The sequence below is a fragment of the Pristiophorus japonicus genome, chromosome 1 (genome assembly GCF_044704955.1).
Source record: "Pristiophorus japonicus isolate sPriJap1 chromosome 1, sPriJap1.hap1, whole genome shotgun sequence".
Lineage (NCBI taxonomy): Eukaryota > Metazoa > Chordata > Chondrichthyes > Pristiophoridae > Pristiophorus > Pristiophorus japonicus.
The window spans coordinates 99,487,917-99,503,699 of NC_091977.1; the positions used below are offsets into that span (position 1 = coordinate 99,487,917).

The 15,783-nt window shown below is 45.7% G+C and overlaps 1 protein-coding gene across 1 annotated transcript in view; it reads right to left on the reverse strand.

The window, feature by feature from the left end:
- LOC139228397 (rab9 effector protein with kelch motifs) overlaps window positions 1-15,783 on the reverse strand; it is a 194,141-nt gene that overhangs the window by 103,305 nt on the left and 75,053 nt on the right. Inside the window, exon 8 of the mRNA XM_070859885.1 lies at window positions 9,640-9,691. Within this exon, the coding sequence (XP_070715986.1) occupies window positions 9,640-9,691 (52 nt within the window). The remainder of the gene's footprint in view (window positions 1-9,639; window positions 9,692-15,783) is intronic.

Sequence of the window (15,783 nt, forward strand, 5' to 3'; positions counted from 1 at the left end):
AAATAACTTTCAGGTGGACAAAGGATAGGCACCAAGCTCAGCTAAAGGCAACAAAAGCTCCAATCAGTGCAGACTATGATTGTGGATATTGCAGTAGCAATAGTAAAGTCTTTTAGCTATACAGTATTAGGATATGTGTGCGTACTAGGTCCGGGCAATGGAGCTGGTCTCCAGTCGTCCTGGTTAACCCTTGCCACTGGATAAAGTCCTAGTTCTATCAAGCCCATGTGGTGGCTGGTGTGCAACAGTCACCACATGTTTATATAAAAAATCCACGCATAGGCATCTTTCACCCCTGGAGTTCAGGACTGGATTATCTGGTCCTTCATTGAAACATCTGCGAACTCATCCCTTTTGGTGTGGAAGCAAGTCTTCCTCTTTCGAGTGACCGCCTATGATGATGATGATTAGGAACCAGAGAGTGACTAAGGATTATATTGGGATGTTGAAGGATTCCTCAGGAACTCTCATGATATGGCAGAGGTTTTAAATGACTAGTTAGCATCAGTCCTTACTCCAGTAGACTATTTTCAGTTACCACTAATGCAATGTACGGCTGACTCTAAAGTTATTAATGTCAAAGTGAATGCAGATATAATCCTGGAAACATTGGGACGGATTTTCAGCTTTCAGGGTTTTTCAGCGAAAACAGTAGTGATACGTGAAACTTACCATTTTCACTGTGCTAGCGTTTTTAGGCCGAACTGTCGTGTTTTACGTCTGTGCCAGGGGCACATCGGTAAGGGGCATTGCACGAGAATTTGCGGCGCAAAAACACAAGTTTCGCCAAATTTAGTCCAGGGCCGGGAGCACTACAAGAGAGGATTTGAGAGGGGCAGGCAAAAAAAATAAAATAAAATTGCAAAAACATTCCGAAAACATTCACAAAACCCTTAGCTAGCAAATCGCTGAAAAAGAATTAAATAATAAAAACCTTAACTTACCTTTTTTGCAGGTTTTCATACTTTGACCTGTCGATATTCTGGGCATGGCGTACGGGTCGGGAGAGAGCCATAAGTCCGATGCAAACGCAGTCAATGTCGTTGCAATTTGGCGCTCCTCTCCCCGGCGGTATGTCCCATCGCCGCCGCAAACAGGTACCCAAGGACCCCGCCTGGGCTTTGCGACAATGGCGACCGCACTGCCGCCAACATGTAACCTGCCCGCTGGCCCGGCCGACACACTCCCTGGTGGCCCAGTGGGCACCACTAAAGCAGCTGCAGAGTTTGCAGGGGAGGGACGTCATGACACGTAGCATGACGCAGCACGTTAGTGCTATGCTGCTGTGTTCAGCATGGCGCTGAGAGTCGCGTCCCGCGACCGCCCCATTACTGTCCCACACATTTATTTTGCTCTGAGACCCCAATTCCGCACAATTTAGTGGCTCAACTTGCCGGGCGCTAAATTTTCTTTTAATTCAAATTTTGCCGCAGAGGATCAAGTCGCGCCGAAAAACCGGTCGCAAACTTCTCAAAATTCCGGCCCAATAAGGGGTGTCAAAATAGATTGGGCTGCTGGTGCTGACGGCATTTAACTGATGTTGCTTGAAGCGATGGCAGCTGTGATCAATGAGCCCCTCTGCTTAAATAGTTACAGTTTGCTAGAGTCAGGGATTGATCCTGGACTGGAGGGAGGCTCATGTTGTGCTAATATTCTGAGAAATTAAAGGCCCATTAGATTGACTTTGGTTATATGCAAATTGATAGAGGGCATCATTATAGATTCTTTATTTGACCACTTGGACAGAGAAAGGATTATTGGAGACTCTCAACATTGCTCTGGAAGAGGTCATATCTCACCAACCTGGTTTAAATTTTTGAGGAAGTTACTCGGTTGGTGGATTAAGGTAGCCCGGTTCACATTGTATACTTCGATTTTCCCGAGTCAGCTTTTGACAAGGTGCTACATAATGTGCTAACTTATCAGATAGAGTTCTGTGGGACTTGGGTTTAATAAGGAATTGGTTCCATTCTTGTAGGCAGAAGGCTATTACTAATGGTAGTGGTTCTGCATGGAGGCCGGTTACTAGTGCTGTCCCGCAGGGGTAGCAGTAGTGGTAGTGGTAGTGCTACCGCTGCCATCTTTTCCGTGTCGGACGACTTTTCAGTCGGCCTGACAATGGCGACCGCACTGCCGCCAACATGCAACCTGCCCGCTGGCCCGGCCGACACACTCCCTGGTGGCCCAGTGGGCACCACTAAAGCAGCTGCAGAGTTTGCAGGGGAGGGACGTCATGACACGTAGCATGACGCAGCACGTTAGTGCTATGCTGCTGTGTTCAGCATGGTGCTGAGAGTCGCGTCCCGCGACCGCCCCATTACTGTCCCACACATTTATTTTGCTCTGAGACCCCAATTCCGCACAATTTAGTGGCTCATCTTGCTGGGCGCTAAATTTTCTTTTAATTCAAATTTTGCGGCCAAAAGCGGGCGCAGGGCAATTTCGTCCCCACAGTATCCAGTTTTGGTCCCCTCACATATTGGATGATGCAGAGACCTTGAAAAAAGGTTCACAGGAGGGCCACTGAATTGATCCTAAGATTAAAAGCCCTCAGTTATCATGATAAGCCTGGAGATTGGGGTCTCTTTACTCTGGAAAAGCATAGACGACAACAAAAACTTGCATTTATGTAACATCTTTAAAGTAAGAAAGCTTCCCAAAGCACTTCACAGGAGCATAATCAAACCTTGGATTTAGTAAGGATTAGTAAGGATTCTCTTAGGGGATCAGTAGTATAGTGGTAATGTTACTGAACTAACAATCCAGAAGCCTGGACTAATGATCCGGAGACAAGAGTTCAAATCCCACCATGGCAGCTGGGGAATAAAAAGTTAGTGAAACATGGAAACTACCGGACTATCGTTAAAAACCCACTTTGTTCACTAATGCCCTTTAGGGAAGGAAATCTGCTGTCCTTATCCTGACTCCAGACCAACAGCAATGTGCTTGACTCTCAACTGCCCTCTGAAGTGGTCTAGCAAGCCATTCAGTTGTCAAGAAGGCAGCTCACCACCTTCTCAATGGCAATTAGGGATGAGCAATAAATGCTGGCCTTGCCAGCGATGCCCACATCCTGTGAATGAATAAAATAAAGACAAAAATTGACATGAAGCCAAAGAAGGAAACATTAGGCCAGGTGACCAAATGCTTGGTCAAAGAGGTAGGTTTTAAGGAGGGGAGTGAGGTGGAGAGGCAAAAGGTTTATGGAATTTCCAGAGCTTAGGGCCCAGACGCCTGAAGGCATGGTCACCAATGGTGGGGTGAAGCGGGGGGATGTGTAAGAGGCCATAGTTAGATGAACGCAGCGTTCTTGGAGGGTTGTAGGGCTGGAGGAGGTTACAAAGATAGGGAAGAGCGAGGCCATGGAGTGATTTAAACATGATAACCAACATAGGTCAATAGTAGACTTTAAGGAAGTCTTTAAAATAATGAAGAACCTCAGATTCGGACCACGATGAACAACAGCAGCAGCCTTCTCCTCACCAACCTGCCACTCCACAGGAGAGAGGGGATGAACACAGGGGTGCACCACACCGGAGGCGACACCCCCAACACATTGGCCTGGAAATCCCAGCCTCCCTGGGTCCATACAAAGTTTCTACGGATCCGGGAAGACATCGGAAAAGCCGGTTTTCAGCGTACAATGCGCAGATCGGGACGAGGACATTTGCACGGGCAAGATTGCGGGATTTACGCATATCTTGCCCAGCAAATGGCCTCAAAATTCTTACACCTGAAAAAACTGGCGTATAGCCTACTTTTACAGGCATAAGTGTTTAAAAAATACATAAATATAATAAAATTAAATTAAATAAACACATTTTATTGTAAAAAAACTCTGCCCACTCAGGTAAGTTTATTTTTAAACTGAATTACAAAACTTTAAAAAAAAATCGGGAAAATATTGTTTTTGTCTAAAGCATTTATTACCTTTAATTTCAATTAATTTTAATTATGTGAGGCCTGCTTTTTATTTTTTTTGTGTTTTTTTTTCCCATTGATAGCAATGAGAACTGGTAGATACGGGGTTCTCATTACTATTAATGGAAAAGCTGTGGAATACAGTACCTGATTGGCTGAGCAGTCACACGTGACTGCACCGTCTGCGTGGAAACCCTCCAGACGGGAGCGCACTTCGCAGCGCAGGAAGAGAAGGCCTCTCCAACGGAATCCAGGGCGCCTCCGAGACCACCAGGTAAATTCGTAAAAATTCTCCGGTCGGAGGCAATTGCCCGCAGGAAGCCTCCAACCGGAATTTCAGGGCCATGGTATACAGGCAGAGGATGATCTTCTTGGATATGTCTGAACACCAGTGCCTCAGGAGGCTCAGACTATCATGTCAGGTTGTGGCAGACATTTGTAGTTTGCTGGAAGAAAACCTGTTGCCAACTGGACCTGGTGGACATGTCTTACCAGTGGTTGTCAAAGTCGCCACCACCATCAACTTCTTCACCTCAGGGATCCCTCCTTCTAGGGATCTGCAGGAGACATTTGCAGCATCTCGCAGTCGGCCACCCACAAATGCATCGCCCTGGTGACCAGTGACATGTTTGCCAAGGCAAGGACTTATGTACACTTTGGCACTGATGAAACCATGGATGAGCGGGTGCTCAGTTTTTCCATTTACGCCACTTCTCTGATCTTTCACCGAAATTACAGCAGGAGATCGAAGAACGTCATGGAGCTTTTCCCCATTGATTATTAAAAAAAGAGGACCGAGGATGTAGACAGGGGAAAAAAGGTGACTGGCATTCTGGTGGTCAATGCAGAAGATTGAAACGTCCTGTACGAATTAGCAATATCTATAAGAGGTGGTGGTGCTACCGCATTAGATAACTCAAAATTATCTACCACCTATTTATGTGGAAAATTCTTCCCATGACCTATGACCTATGACCCTATGTCTGGCAACCTTGGTTACCCTATGTAGAGCAAGCGCTCTACTCGGAACTCCCTCACAGCAAATGAGCCAAAGGTGGGCAGCGGAAATGTTACAAGGACACGCTCAAAGCCTCCCTGTTAAAGTGCAACATCCCCACTGACACCTGGGAGTACCTGGCCAAAGACCGCCCTAAGTGGGGGAAATGCATCCAGGAGGGCGTTGAGCACCTCGAGTCTCGTCGCCAAGAGCATGCAGAACTCAAGCGCAGGCAGTGGAAAGAGCGTGCGGCAAACCAGTCCCATCCACCCCTTCCCTCAATGACTATCTGTCCCACCTGTGACAGAGACTGTGGTTCTCGTATTGGACTGTACAGCCACCTAAGAACTCATGTTAAGAGTGGAAGCAAGTCTTCCTCGATTCCGAGGGACTGCCTATGATGATGATGACACAGTGACCACATGTGAGACTTCTAAATATTTGTAATCAACAAATCCACAATGGATGAATATGTAAACCCCAATAGTTTGCTGCTGGGATATGCATACCACATTCTACCCCAAAGAATGATCAAAGTGTGGAATAAACTTTCAGATAGAGTTGTGGAGGCAGAAACCCTGGATTGATTTAAGAAACAATTGGATGCTATAATGGGTGTGTGTGTGTGGCGGGGGGGAGGGGGGGGGGGCGGCGTTGGACACACACACGTTAGGATCTCTTTGGATGGATGAATTAAGATGGCGTGAACGCCATTCTTCATCTGTAATTACCTTGTGATAGCGCCATGAATTTTAATAAACAATGAACACAGAGTCAGATGCTCACCATATAAAGGATTCATGAGCCCCAGGTGAATTGCCATCTGCTGCACACAGTGACAAATAAGAATTTGACACTGAAGGTGACAGATGGCAATGAGATTAATTTTCAGATGAAATAGTGACTCCGGTGAGCAATCGACTGGGCGCATGGCAACGAATGATGAAATAATACACAAAAAAGCACAAATTAATTTGCTTGCTCAGTAAAAAATATTAACCTCGTATAATTCATCACTAATTATACATAATATTAAGTAATGTTGCAAAACATTATTTAATCAAATTTCTGATAAAATCATAATATTCATATTTTCTTTTATTCTGTTGTGTAAACACTAAAGGGACATTTTTAATAAAATGTCTTCAAATTGTAGCATTTTAAGCATTTGGCTGATTTATTATACTTACATAAAAAATTTTACCATAAAATGGAGTTCTACTCATTATGGAGCTCTGTAATGCATTAAGATTTTGTTGATTGTAGCACTTGATTGATCATGTTTTATGATTCTATTCATTTATTCTCAGGGAAAGAGTCAGATTCTGATTAAAATTGTTCATTAAACATTTTTTTATATTTGTTTCTGGATGGGAAAGCATACTTGGAACAATTTCTAACTTAAATGGATAAATTTCTTATTATTGTGATAATATATATATTAAGAAAGAAAAGGCAAAGTCAACATGGTTTTATGAAAGGGAAATTGTGTTTGACAACCCTACTAGAGATTTTTGAAGGTGTAACTAGCAGGGTAGATAAGGGGGAACCAGTGAGTGTAGTATATTTGGATTTTCAGAAGGCATTTGATAATGTGCCACACAAGAGGTTGTTACACACGATTAGAGCTCAAAGGATTGAGGTAATATATTAACACGGATTGAGGATTGGTTGAAGAACATAAAACAGAGTAGGAATAAATTGGTCATTTTTGGGATGGCAGGGTGTAACTAGTGGAATGCCGCAAGCATCAGCGCTGACAATACAAAGATAGGTAAGAAAGCTGTGAGGGGTATGCAAGGAGCCTGCAAAAGAATATAGATCAGTTAAGTGATTGGGCAAGAAGGTGGCAGATGGAGTATAATGTGGAGAAATGTGAAGTTATCCACTTTGGTAGGAAGGATGGAAAAGCAGAATATTTTTTAAATGGTGAGAGATTAGATAATGTTGGAATTCAGAGGGATTTGGGTGCCCTTGGACACAAATCACAGAAAGTTAATATGCAGGTGCAGCAAGCAATAAGGAAAGCAATAAGGTTAGCCTTGATTGCAAGGAGGTTGGAGTGTAAGAGTAAGGGGGGCTGAAATTGGCCACCGCCGGTCACAAGTGGGCCGGAAGTGGGGCGGGGCGAAGTAGCCGAGGCTGTCAGTCAGCAGCGCTGCGCTGATGATGTCATTGCGCTAGTGTGTTACAAGGTTTATCCCCTTCAGTTAAATGGGAGGGCCGCTGCGAACTCTGCAGCCACTTTAGTGGCAAATACTGGGCCACCAGGAAGGGTTTCGGTCGAGCCAGCTGCCAGGCTGCCTGTTGGCGGTCCGGTCGAACCTATGGCCATAATTATCGGCCTAACCTGGCAGTCGGCCAACAAAAAAATAACATGGCGGCCACAACTGTGCACCCTCCACTTTAAGGGTGGTCGTGCCATCATGGCACGGAGAGTGCACCGATTTCAAAAGGGGCAATTTCCCGAGTGGAAATTTCACGAGGGGATCCCCGCCAGTCGGTGGGAAAACAGGGGGAGTTGTCCCGGACATTGCTCCAAAACTGAGGCATGGCAATTTCCAAAATGGCCGCCCCTCCGTGGAGACTCGGCAACCATTCCGTGCCGCCCCCGTGGTCGCTGCTTTCAGGCGGCCAGTAGCCTTATTGGAAGGGGCAAATTCGGCCCAATGAAGTCTTGCTGCAATTATATAGGGCTTTGGTGAGTGCACATCTGTAATACTGTGTACAGTTTTGGTCTCCTCACCTAAGGGAGAGTATAATTGCCTTAGAGGGGGTGCAACAAAAGTTTACTAGATTGATTCCTGGGATGAGAGGGCTGTACTATGAGGAGAAATTGAGCAGAATGGGTCTATATTCTCTGGAGTTTAGAAGAATGAGAGATGATCCCATTAAAATGTAGAGCACTAGAACTAGCCATCGGCCATTTAGGACTGAGATGAGATGAAAAATTCTTCATTGACGGTTGTGAATCTTTGGAATTCTCTATCCCAGAGGGCTGTGTCTGCTCAGTTGTGAGTATATTCAAGACAGAGATTGATAGATTTTTGGATATTAAGGGAATCAGGGGATATGGGGAGCAGGTTCAAGGGGCTGTATGGCCTACTCTTGCTCCTATTTCTTATGTTCTTATGAAGGTATTATGGGGGAAATTTTAACCTAACCCGCCCATCGGAAAAGTGATGGGATTGGGTGCAACACTGGTTTTACATCCGCCCCCCCGATTTTACTAGTGAAAGTGATATTGGAAGGGATGTAAAACCACTTTCACCCAATCTTTTGTGTTTCCCACCTGGTGAGTTAGGTTAAAATTATCCCCAATATGTCTTTTCTTTCTAAAATATATATTCAAAAGTCCACAGTAGGCTTCGCTCCCAGCAACATGGCTTTCAAACCTCTGGGGCCTCACCCAAGTAATGAACAGAGGCCCAGTCTGACCACAGAAATCGCTGCATCTTTAATGCCATCTCAAGATCATCCCTCACCTTGACATACGAGAACATATAAAAGCTGCAAAAAGGATTTTACTTTGCTACTAAAAGACATATTTTGCACTGACACCAATCTCATCATTGAGCAGGATAACAGCGAAACACCAAATAGATATAATATAAAACAAAAAAGAATAAAAGAAGTCCTAAAAACATTCTGCAGGTCATGCAGCATCTGTGAAGAGAGAACATTTCAGGTCGGTGACCTTTCAACAGAACGAGAAGATGTTAGAGATGAACCGTTTTTAAGCAAGTACAGAGCCAGAGAAAATGGTTGGGGCTGGGGCAGGAAAAGAACAAAGGGGAAGGATTGTGCCAGAAGTGATTAAATGACAAAAGGGATGATGGTGTAAGGCAAAAGTGGGTTGTAAGAAACAAAAGATGCATCCAGAGGAGGTATGGAAAATGTAGCAAAGAGGAGGAGTCTCCCATAGCCCAGGAATGTGGCAGAGCAAAGGTCGGTAGGTCCCAGGGATTCAGACCAAATATATATATTTTGATCAAACTAATGCAAAAAAGGTTTTTCCCAGGGAAAGAAGAAATAAATATATATACTTAACATAGCAGCTTATTGCACCACTGAGATAGCTTAAAATGCTTCACATAATGAATTACTTTTGGAGTGCAAAGACTATTGATGTGTAGGCAAACATGGCAGCCATTCTACACCAGCAACACCCCACCAACTATTGAAAGGAATGACCAGTGAATCCTTTTTTTTGGTAGTATTGATTAAAGACAGATTGCTGGTCACCAGACCAACTCCCTGCTCTTTGAATAGTGCCAGGGGATCTTTAACATCTACCTGAACTATCTGAAAAGGCAAATGGGGCCTCTGGTTAACATCTCTTCCAAAGGAAAGCACCTCCAGCAATACAACATCCTCAGTACTGCACGCGTCTATTAACAACAATTTACATTTAGAAAGCACCTTTAATGTAGTAAAATGTCCTAAGACGCTTCACATAAGCGTAAACAGACAGAAATATACACTGAGCCAAACAGGATGATATTAGGATAGGTGACCAAACGCTAAATCAAAGAGGCAGATTTTAAGTAGAGAGAGTTGTTAATATACAAAAATCCTGAACAGAATGGTGATCAAACCAGCGCTGTTAAACAAATTTCTCTTTGTAATATGTACTTCATAATCCTATAATTTATATCTCTTAACGTCAGTCCATGATCACATTTCTGATGACAGGTGTCATACCTTAAACCACAACTTACCTGGGAGCTGGAGTCAGGCCAATAGTTTTGACTGGGGTCCAAGTCAGAGATACTAAATAATATAAAACAAGCAATAGGTCATTTAAGCCAACATATTAGTGAGTAAAAGCTTTAACCTGAAGCAGATAGGCATGCATACGGAGAATGTTTTAAACTATTTTAAAACATTAGGTTATTTATTTTTAACTCTACCACATCAATTCCAATCACTTACATATATGTATCAGTGTCTTAAAATGATTACAATACAGACAGCAGTTACCACAATGAGTTCATAGGTAAATGTATAATGTGCTCTGATATTAAACCATATAAATCAGGAAATACAGACCAAGATTCTATGTCTGGTTTATGTAATGTTAGAAAATCTCAGAGAAAAAGCACCAAAAATTGGTCTCAGTAATCGAGAGGGGTGGATGACGGAGGGATGGAGTTAGTGGGGTGGTGGGGGGGCTGGTCGGGTGGTGGGGTTGATGTGTATCTGTAAAGCATGCACTCCCATGTTCCGCCACCAGGGAGCGCATCCCCGAAAGTCCCAAGGGATCCCAGCATCATCTTGGGAGCACTGTACATAAGCCGGCCCCTAAGGCCTGTTACTCACTCTGGAGTGTCTTGATAAAGACTGAGGTCACTGTTACTTTAACCTCCCTGTTTGCAGTCTCACCTGTGTAGGGAACACAACAACTGGCGACAAGTACACGAATCCAACGCAAAAATGCAGCAAACTGTGGGCCCGCAGACTTGTTGATGGTCATGGAAGCGTGTGAAATCGATAAATCACCTGTCACGGCCTGCCAGATTAGGACTTGGACCAGCCAAGATCCTCTACTGTCCCTAGTAAAAAACTGTGTACTGCATGGGAGCTGAGCCAGCATCCCCGTTGAAATGCAAGAGCTAATCAAGTTGTTCCAGTGGCGAAAGGACGAGCTGTCCATTCAGGCAGACTGCCTGTTGTGGGGTAACCGCGTAGTGCTACCCAAAAAGGGCAGGGAGACGTTCATCTCGGATCTCCACAGCACACACCCGGGTATAGTAATGATGAAAGCGATAGCCAGATCCCACGTGTGGTGGCCCGGTATCCACTCTGACTTAGAGTCCTGTGTACGGCAATGCAGCGTGTGTGCTCAGTTGAGCAACGCGCCCAGAGAGGCACCACTAAGTTTGTGGTCCTGGCCCTCCAGACCATGGTCGAGGATCCATGTCGACTATGCGGGTCCGTTTCTCGGTAAAATGTTCCTGGTGGTGGTGGATGCTTTTTCAAAATGGATTGAATGTGAAATCATGTCGGGAAGCACCGTCACCACCACCATTGAAAGCCTGAGGGCCATGTTTGCCACCCACGGCCTGCCTGAACAACGGGCCATGTTTCACCAGTGCTGAATTTAAAGAATTCATGACCCGCAATGGGATCAAACATATCACCTCGGCCCTGTTTAAATCTGCCTCCAATGGGCAGGCAGAGCGGGCAGTACAATCAAACAGAGCCTCAAATAAATCACAGAAGGCTCACTCCAAACCCGCCTGTCCCGAGTACTGCTCAGCTACCGCACGAGATACCACTCGCTCACAGGGGTGCCCCCGACTGAGCTACTCATGAAAAGGACATTTAAAACCAGACTCTCGCTGGTTCACCTCAACCTGCATAATCAGGTAGAGAGCAGGCAGCAGCAACAAAATGTAAACGATAGTCGCGCCACTGTGTCATGGGAAATTGATCTGAATGACCCTGTGTATGTGCTAAACTATGGACATGCTCCCAAGTGGATCGGGGGCACGGTAATAGCTAAAGAAGGGAGCAGGGTGTTTGTAGTCAAACTAGACAATGGACAAATTTGCAGAAAGCACCTGGGCCAAACGAGGCTGCGGTTCACAGACTGCCCTGAACAACCCACAGCAGATACCACCTTTTTCGAGCCCACAACACACACCCAAAGGATCAACGACACCACACCGGACCAGGAAATCGAATCCATCACACACAACAGCCCAGCAACGCCAGGCTCACCCAGCAGTCCTGCAGGGCCAACAACACACCAGCCCAGACATTTGTACCGAGGCGGTCCACCAGGGAAAGAAAGGCTCCCAATCGCCTCATCTTGTAAATAGTTTTCACTTTGACTTTGGGAGGGGAGTGATGTTGTGTATCTGTAAAGCATGCACTCCATGTTCCACCACCAGGGAGCGCATCCCCTGAAGTCCCAAGGGATCCCAGCATCCCTTGGGAGCACTGTACATAAGCCGGCCCCTAAGGCCTGTTACTCACTCTGGAGTGTCTTGATAAAGACTGAGGTCACTGTTACTTTAACCTCCCTGTGTGCAGTCTCATCTGTGTTAGGAACACAACAGGGGGGGTGCGTAATCAGCCAGAGTTCCTGCTCCTAATCACTTTCCAGTTATTTTGCTGGGAAGTATGCTTGTAAGGACATTGTATGATTACAGGATTATGCTCGGCTGTGATTGCCTCGTTCCATCTAATGGTTGATGAGTTTGCCGACAGTTGGGCCTAGATTTGACTCTGTGCCACGGTTTCTGCATCAGGGTGGGACTCATACTGCCTGAGTGCCCTTGCTCTGACCCTGGCGTATTTTCCAGAGTCATTTGCTCAGAATTTGCAGTCGGGACGACAACGAAGTGGCAGCTTTCGCCATCACTCTGCCTTTGAAACTGACCGCAACTATGGGATGTGGAAAACCCAAAGTTGTGGTCAGTCATTCAGAGCTCTGAAACGGACTGCGCTGTGGCCACCCCAGCAGAGCCGGTTATCTGTGTAATCAGCCAAATCATTGAAACTGACAAAAATGTTGCCTCTTCCACAGTTAGTAGGGTGTTAAATTCCCCACTAAAAGTTAGACCCAAAGGGATTAGATGTAACTGGGGTTTTGACAATGTTATTAATACTAAAGAAATGTTAAGGATCTGGAAAACGAATTTTAATTTTTTTGTAGTGTGAAATTTGTCCATTTTAATAAAAGTAAAAATATATATTTTTAACAAACTATGAGGGCAAAATTGGGTTATGCCTCATTTGGGGATGGTAACCATGTCGGGGCGGGACTTGAAAATCCTGTGTCCGGCGTGGAAGTCCTAGCCTGGCCGTGAAATTCGGGTTACCCCCCCTCACAGGAAATGGAGCGCCATTTCACATGCTCCACTTCCTGTTGGGGCGGTCCGAGACCGTACACGGGTAGAATCTGCAGCACGACACGGCTTCTATACATAGTGCTGACGCATTTCAAAGCCCTTCCCCTTCGGTAAAAGGGGAGAGCCTCTGCAAACTCTGCAGGCCCTTTGATAGCCTCCACTGGGCTACCAGTGCTGTGTGGTACCGTGGCCACAGCCCAGCACCCAAATGGAGTGTCGAGATGCATGATCGCGGCCTCGACCACGCGACATCAATAGAGCACGGGCCAATCGGTGCACCTCCCCTTTAACTTCCGCCCCAGGAGCGGAGGTCGGTTTGGTTCGTGACCTGCGAGGCTGTCGCACGGCCTCACAGGGCACGAGGCAATTTCCGCCGTGGGGCGGAAAGGGGCCGCTGCAGGGTGCAAAGGGGGTACCGTGCATGGCGATGACATAATCGCCAGAGGCGAGGTGGCCCAGGGCTCCACTACAGGGCACGGCGCTACTATGTTTTAGCCTCCACTAACTCCCGCGCAATTACGCAGGAGTGGGTAGCATCCCCATCGCCCCCTCAGGGGAAAACCTGGAGGCGCTAATGGGAGGTGCACCGCAGAGGAATTTCAGCCCCTTTCTCTATAAGTATTTTTAAAAGTTCGAATTTTAAGAGCTTACTCACTTCCTTGTTTGCTGTCTGTGAGAATTCTGCCTTTTGATTGGCTGCTTAGATAGCCTGTTGACGTCACAGCAGCTCGAACAAGGCGATCCCCACTACAGTTCGTTGATTTGAATTGAGGGTTGGAAAACCCAAAGCACTTGACACAGGGTTTGGAAAACCCTTGTGCAAAGCATACTTCGGGGCCAGCAGCAAAAGCCTTCATATCACTGCTGACCGCAAATTCCGAGCGATTATAGAATTCATGGTGGGATTCCAGTGTTACTAGCACTCTCTTTCAAGGTTTTACCTCCGGGGAGGGGGAGAAATATAGCTGTGCAACATTGCATGGCAGTTGGTGCCATCTAAGGAGAGTATTATGTATCAATTTACTTCAAAGGTACTGAATTGTTTTGTGGTCTGATTTGCTGAATTGTTTAGGCGACCCTTTCACCTTGGTATGTATGCCTCCCCTCCCCTTCCTAGATCGGGTGCTGGGCTGAAAAGTGGAGTTGTCATTTATGCAAAGTCATGGGATTGGAAAATAATTCTCAACAGTGGCAATTTTAAGGTAAATGTAATTATTCTAGAGGGCACGATACAGGAGAGAGATCCGGGGTTACTGCTGAACAGATTGCTGAAGCCACATTGCGTAGCAGCAGTTAACAGAGCAAACAGGATCTTGGGCTGTACAGCAAAAATCTCAGGAACAGATTCTGAGTTTGTACAGAGCACTGGTCTGGCATCATCTAGAATTCTGTGTACAATTCTGAACACTATTATGAGAAAGGCATCCAGCACTGGAGAGAGAGCAACAAAGAGCAAATACATTGAAAGCTGGAATTAAGCACCTGAGTTATTGGAGAGGCTGCCGGAGCTGGGAATATTTACAAGAGAAGCCGTGGGGATGATCTTATCGGAGCATTCAGGATCCTGAAAGTTATGGACAAGATAAACATGAATGGGCCTGCATTTGCGGTCGGTGGCATAGCTGAGGAATATGCCGCCAACATCGCAAGGAATTCCGCTCCTACCTCATGCGATCAAACCCTGCAGAGTTCCAAGCAGCATGCTTCCCCATGGAGCCCAGGGGCACACCATTGTGCATATACAAACCTGGGATCACATGGGGTGGTGGGTCCTTTTATTTCCTGACTCTTAGCCAATTGCAAATCCAACACTCCTGAAGTGAAATCCAACACTCCTTGAAGTAAACTCAACGGGAATACCGGTGACATTTCTTTGTCACTCCTTTGCACAGATGTACAAATTTCAGTTTGTATTTAATTCATCATGTCTCCGAAAGAAATTATATTGTTCTCTCACAACATGCGTTTATTATAAACCTCCTTTTAAAACAAAGTATTGCAAAACTTTAATTGTGCCAATCTTTGCTAGTATAAACTTCACATTATAACAATCAGTACAGACCACTCATCACAATAAACTCTGTTATTACAAACTGTTAGGTCTATAAAAATTCACTGTCACAAATTATGCATAGAAACATAGAAAATCGGTGCAGGAGTAGGCCATTCGGCCCTTCGAGCCTGCACCGCCATTCAATAAGATCATGGCTGATTATTCCCTCAGTACCCCTTTCCTTCTTTCTCTCCATATCCCTTGATCCCCTTAACCGTAAGGGCCATATCTAACTCCCTCTTGAATATATCCAATGAACTGGCATCAACAACTTTCTGCGGCAGGGAATTCCACAGGTTAACAACTCTCTGAGTGAAGACGTTTCTCCTCATCTCAGTCTTAAATGGCCTACCTCTTATCCTAAGACTGTGTCCCCTGGGGCTGGACTTCCTCAACATCGGGAACATTCTACCCGCATCTAACCTGTCCCGTCCCATCAGAATCTTATATGTTTCTATGAGATCCCCTCTCACCCTTCTAAACTCCAGTGTATAAAGGCCCAGTGGATACAGTCTCTCCTCATATGTCAGTCCAGCCATCCCGGGAATCAGTCTGGTGAACCTTCGCTGCACTCCCTCAATAGCAAGAACGTCCTTCCTCAGATTAGGAGACCAAAACTGAACACAATATTCCAGGTGAGGCCTCAGCAAGGCCCTGTACAACTGCAGTAAGACCTCCCTGCTCCTATACTCAAATCCCCTAGCTATGAAGGCCAACATACCATTTGCCGCCTTCAGCTCCTACTGTACCTGTATGTCAACTTTCAATGACTGATGAACCATGACCTCCAGGTCTCGTTGCACCTCCCTTTTCCTAATCTGCTGCTCCGAGCTCCCGCCTCCTCGACTGACGAACATCCTTCCTCAGATTAGGAGACCAAAACTGAACACAATATTCCAGGTGAGGCCTCACCAAGGCCCTGTACAACTGCAGTAAGACCTCCCTGCTCC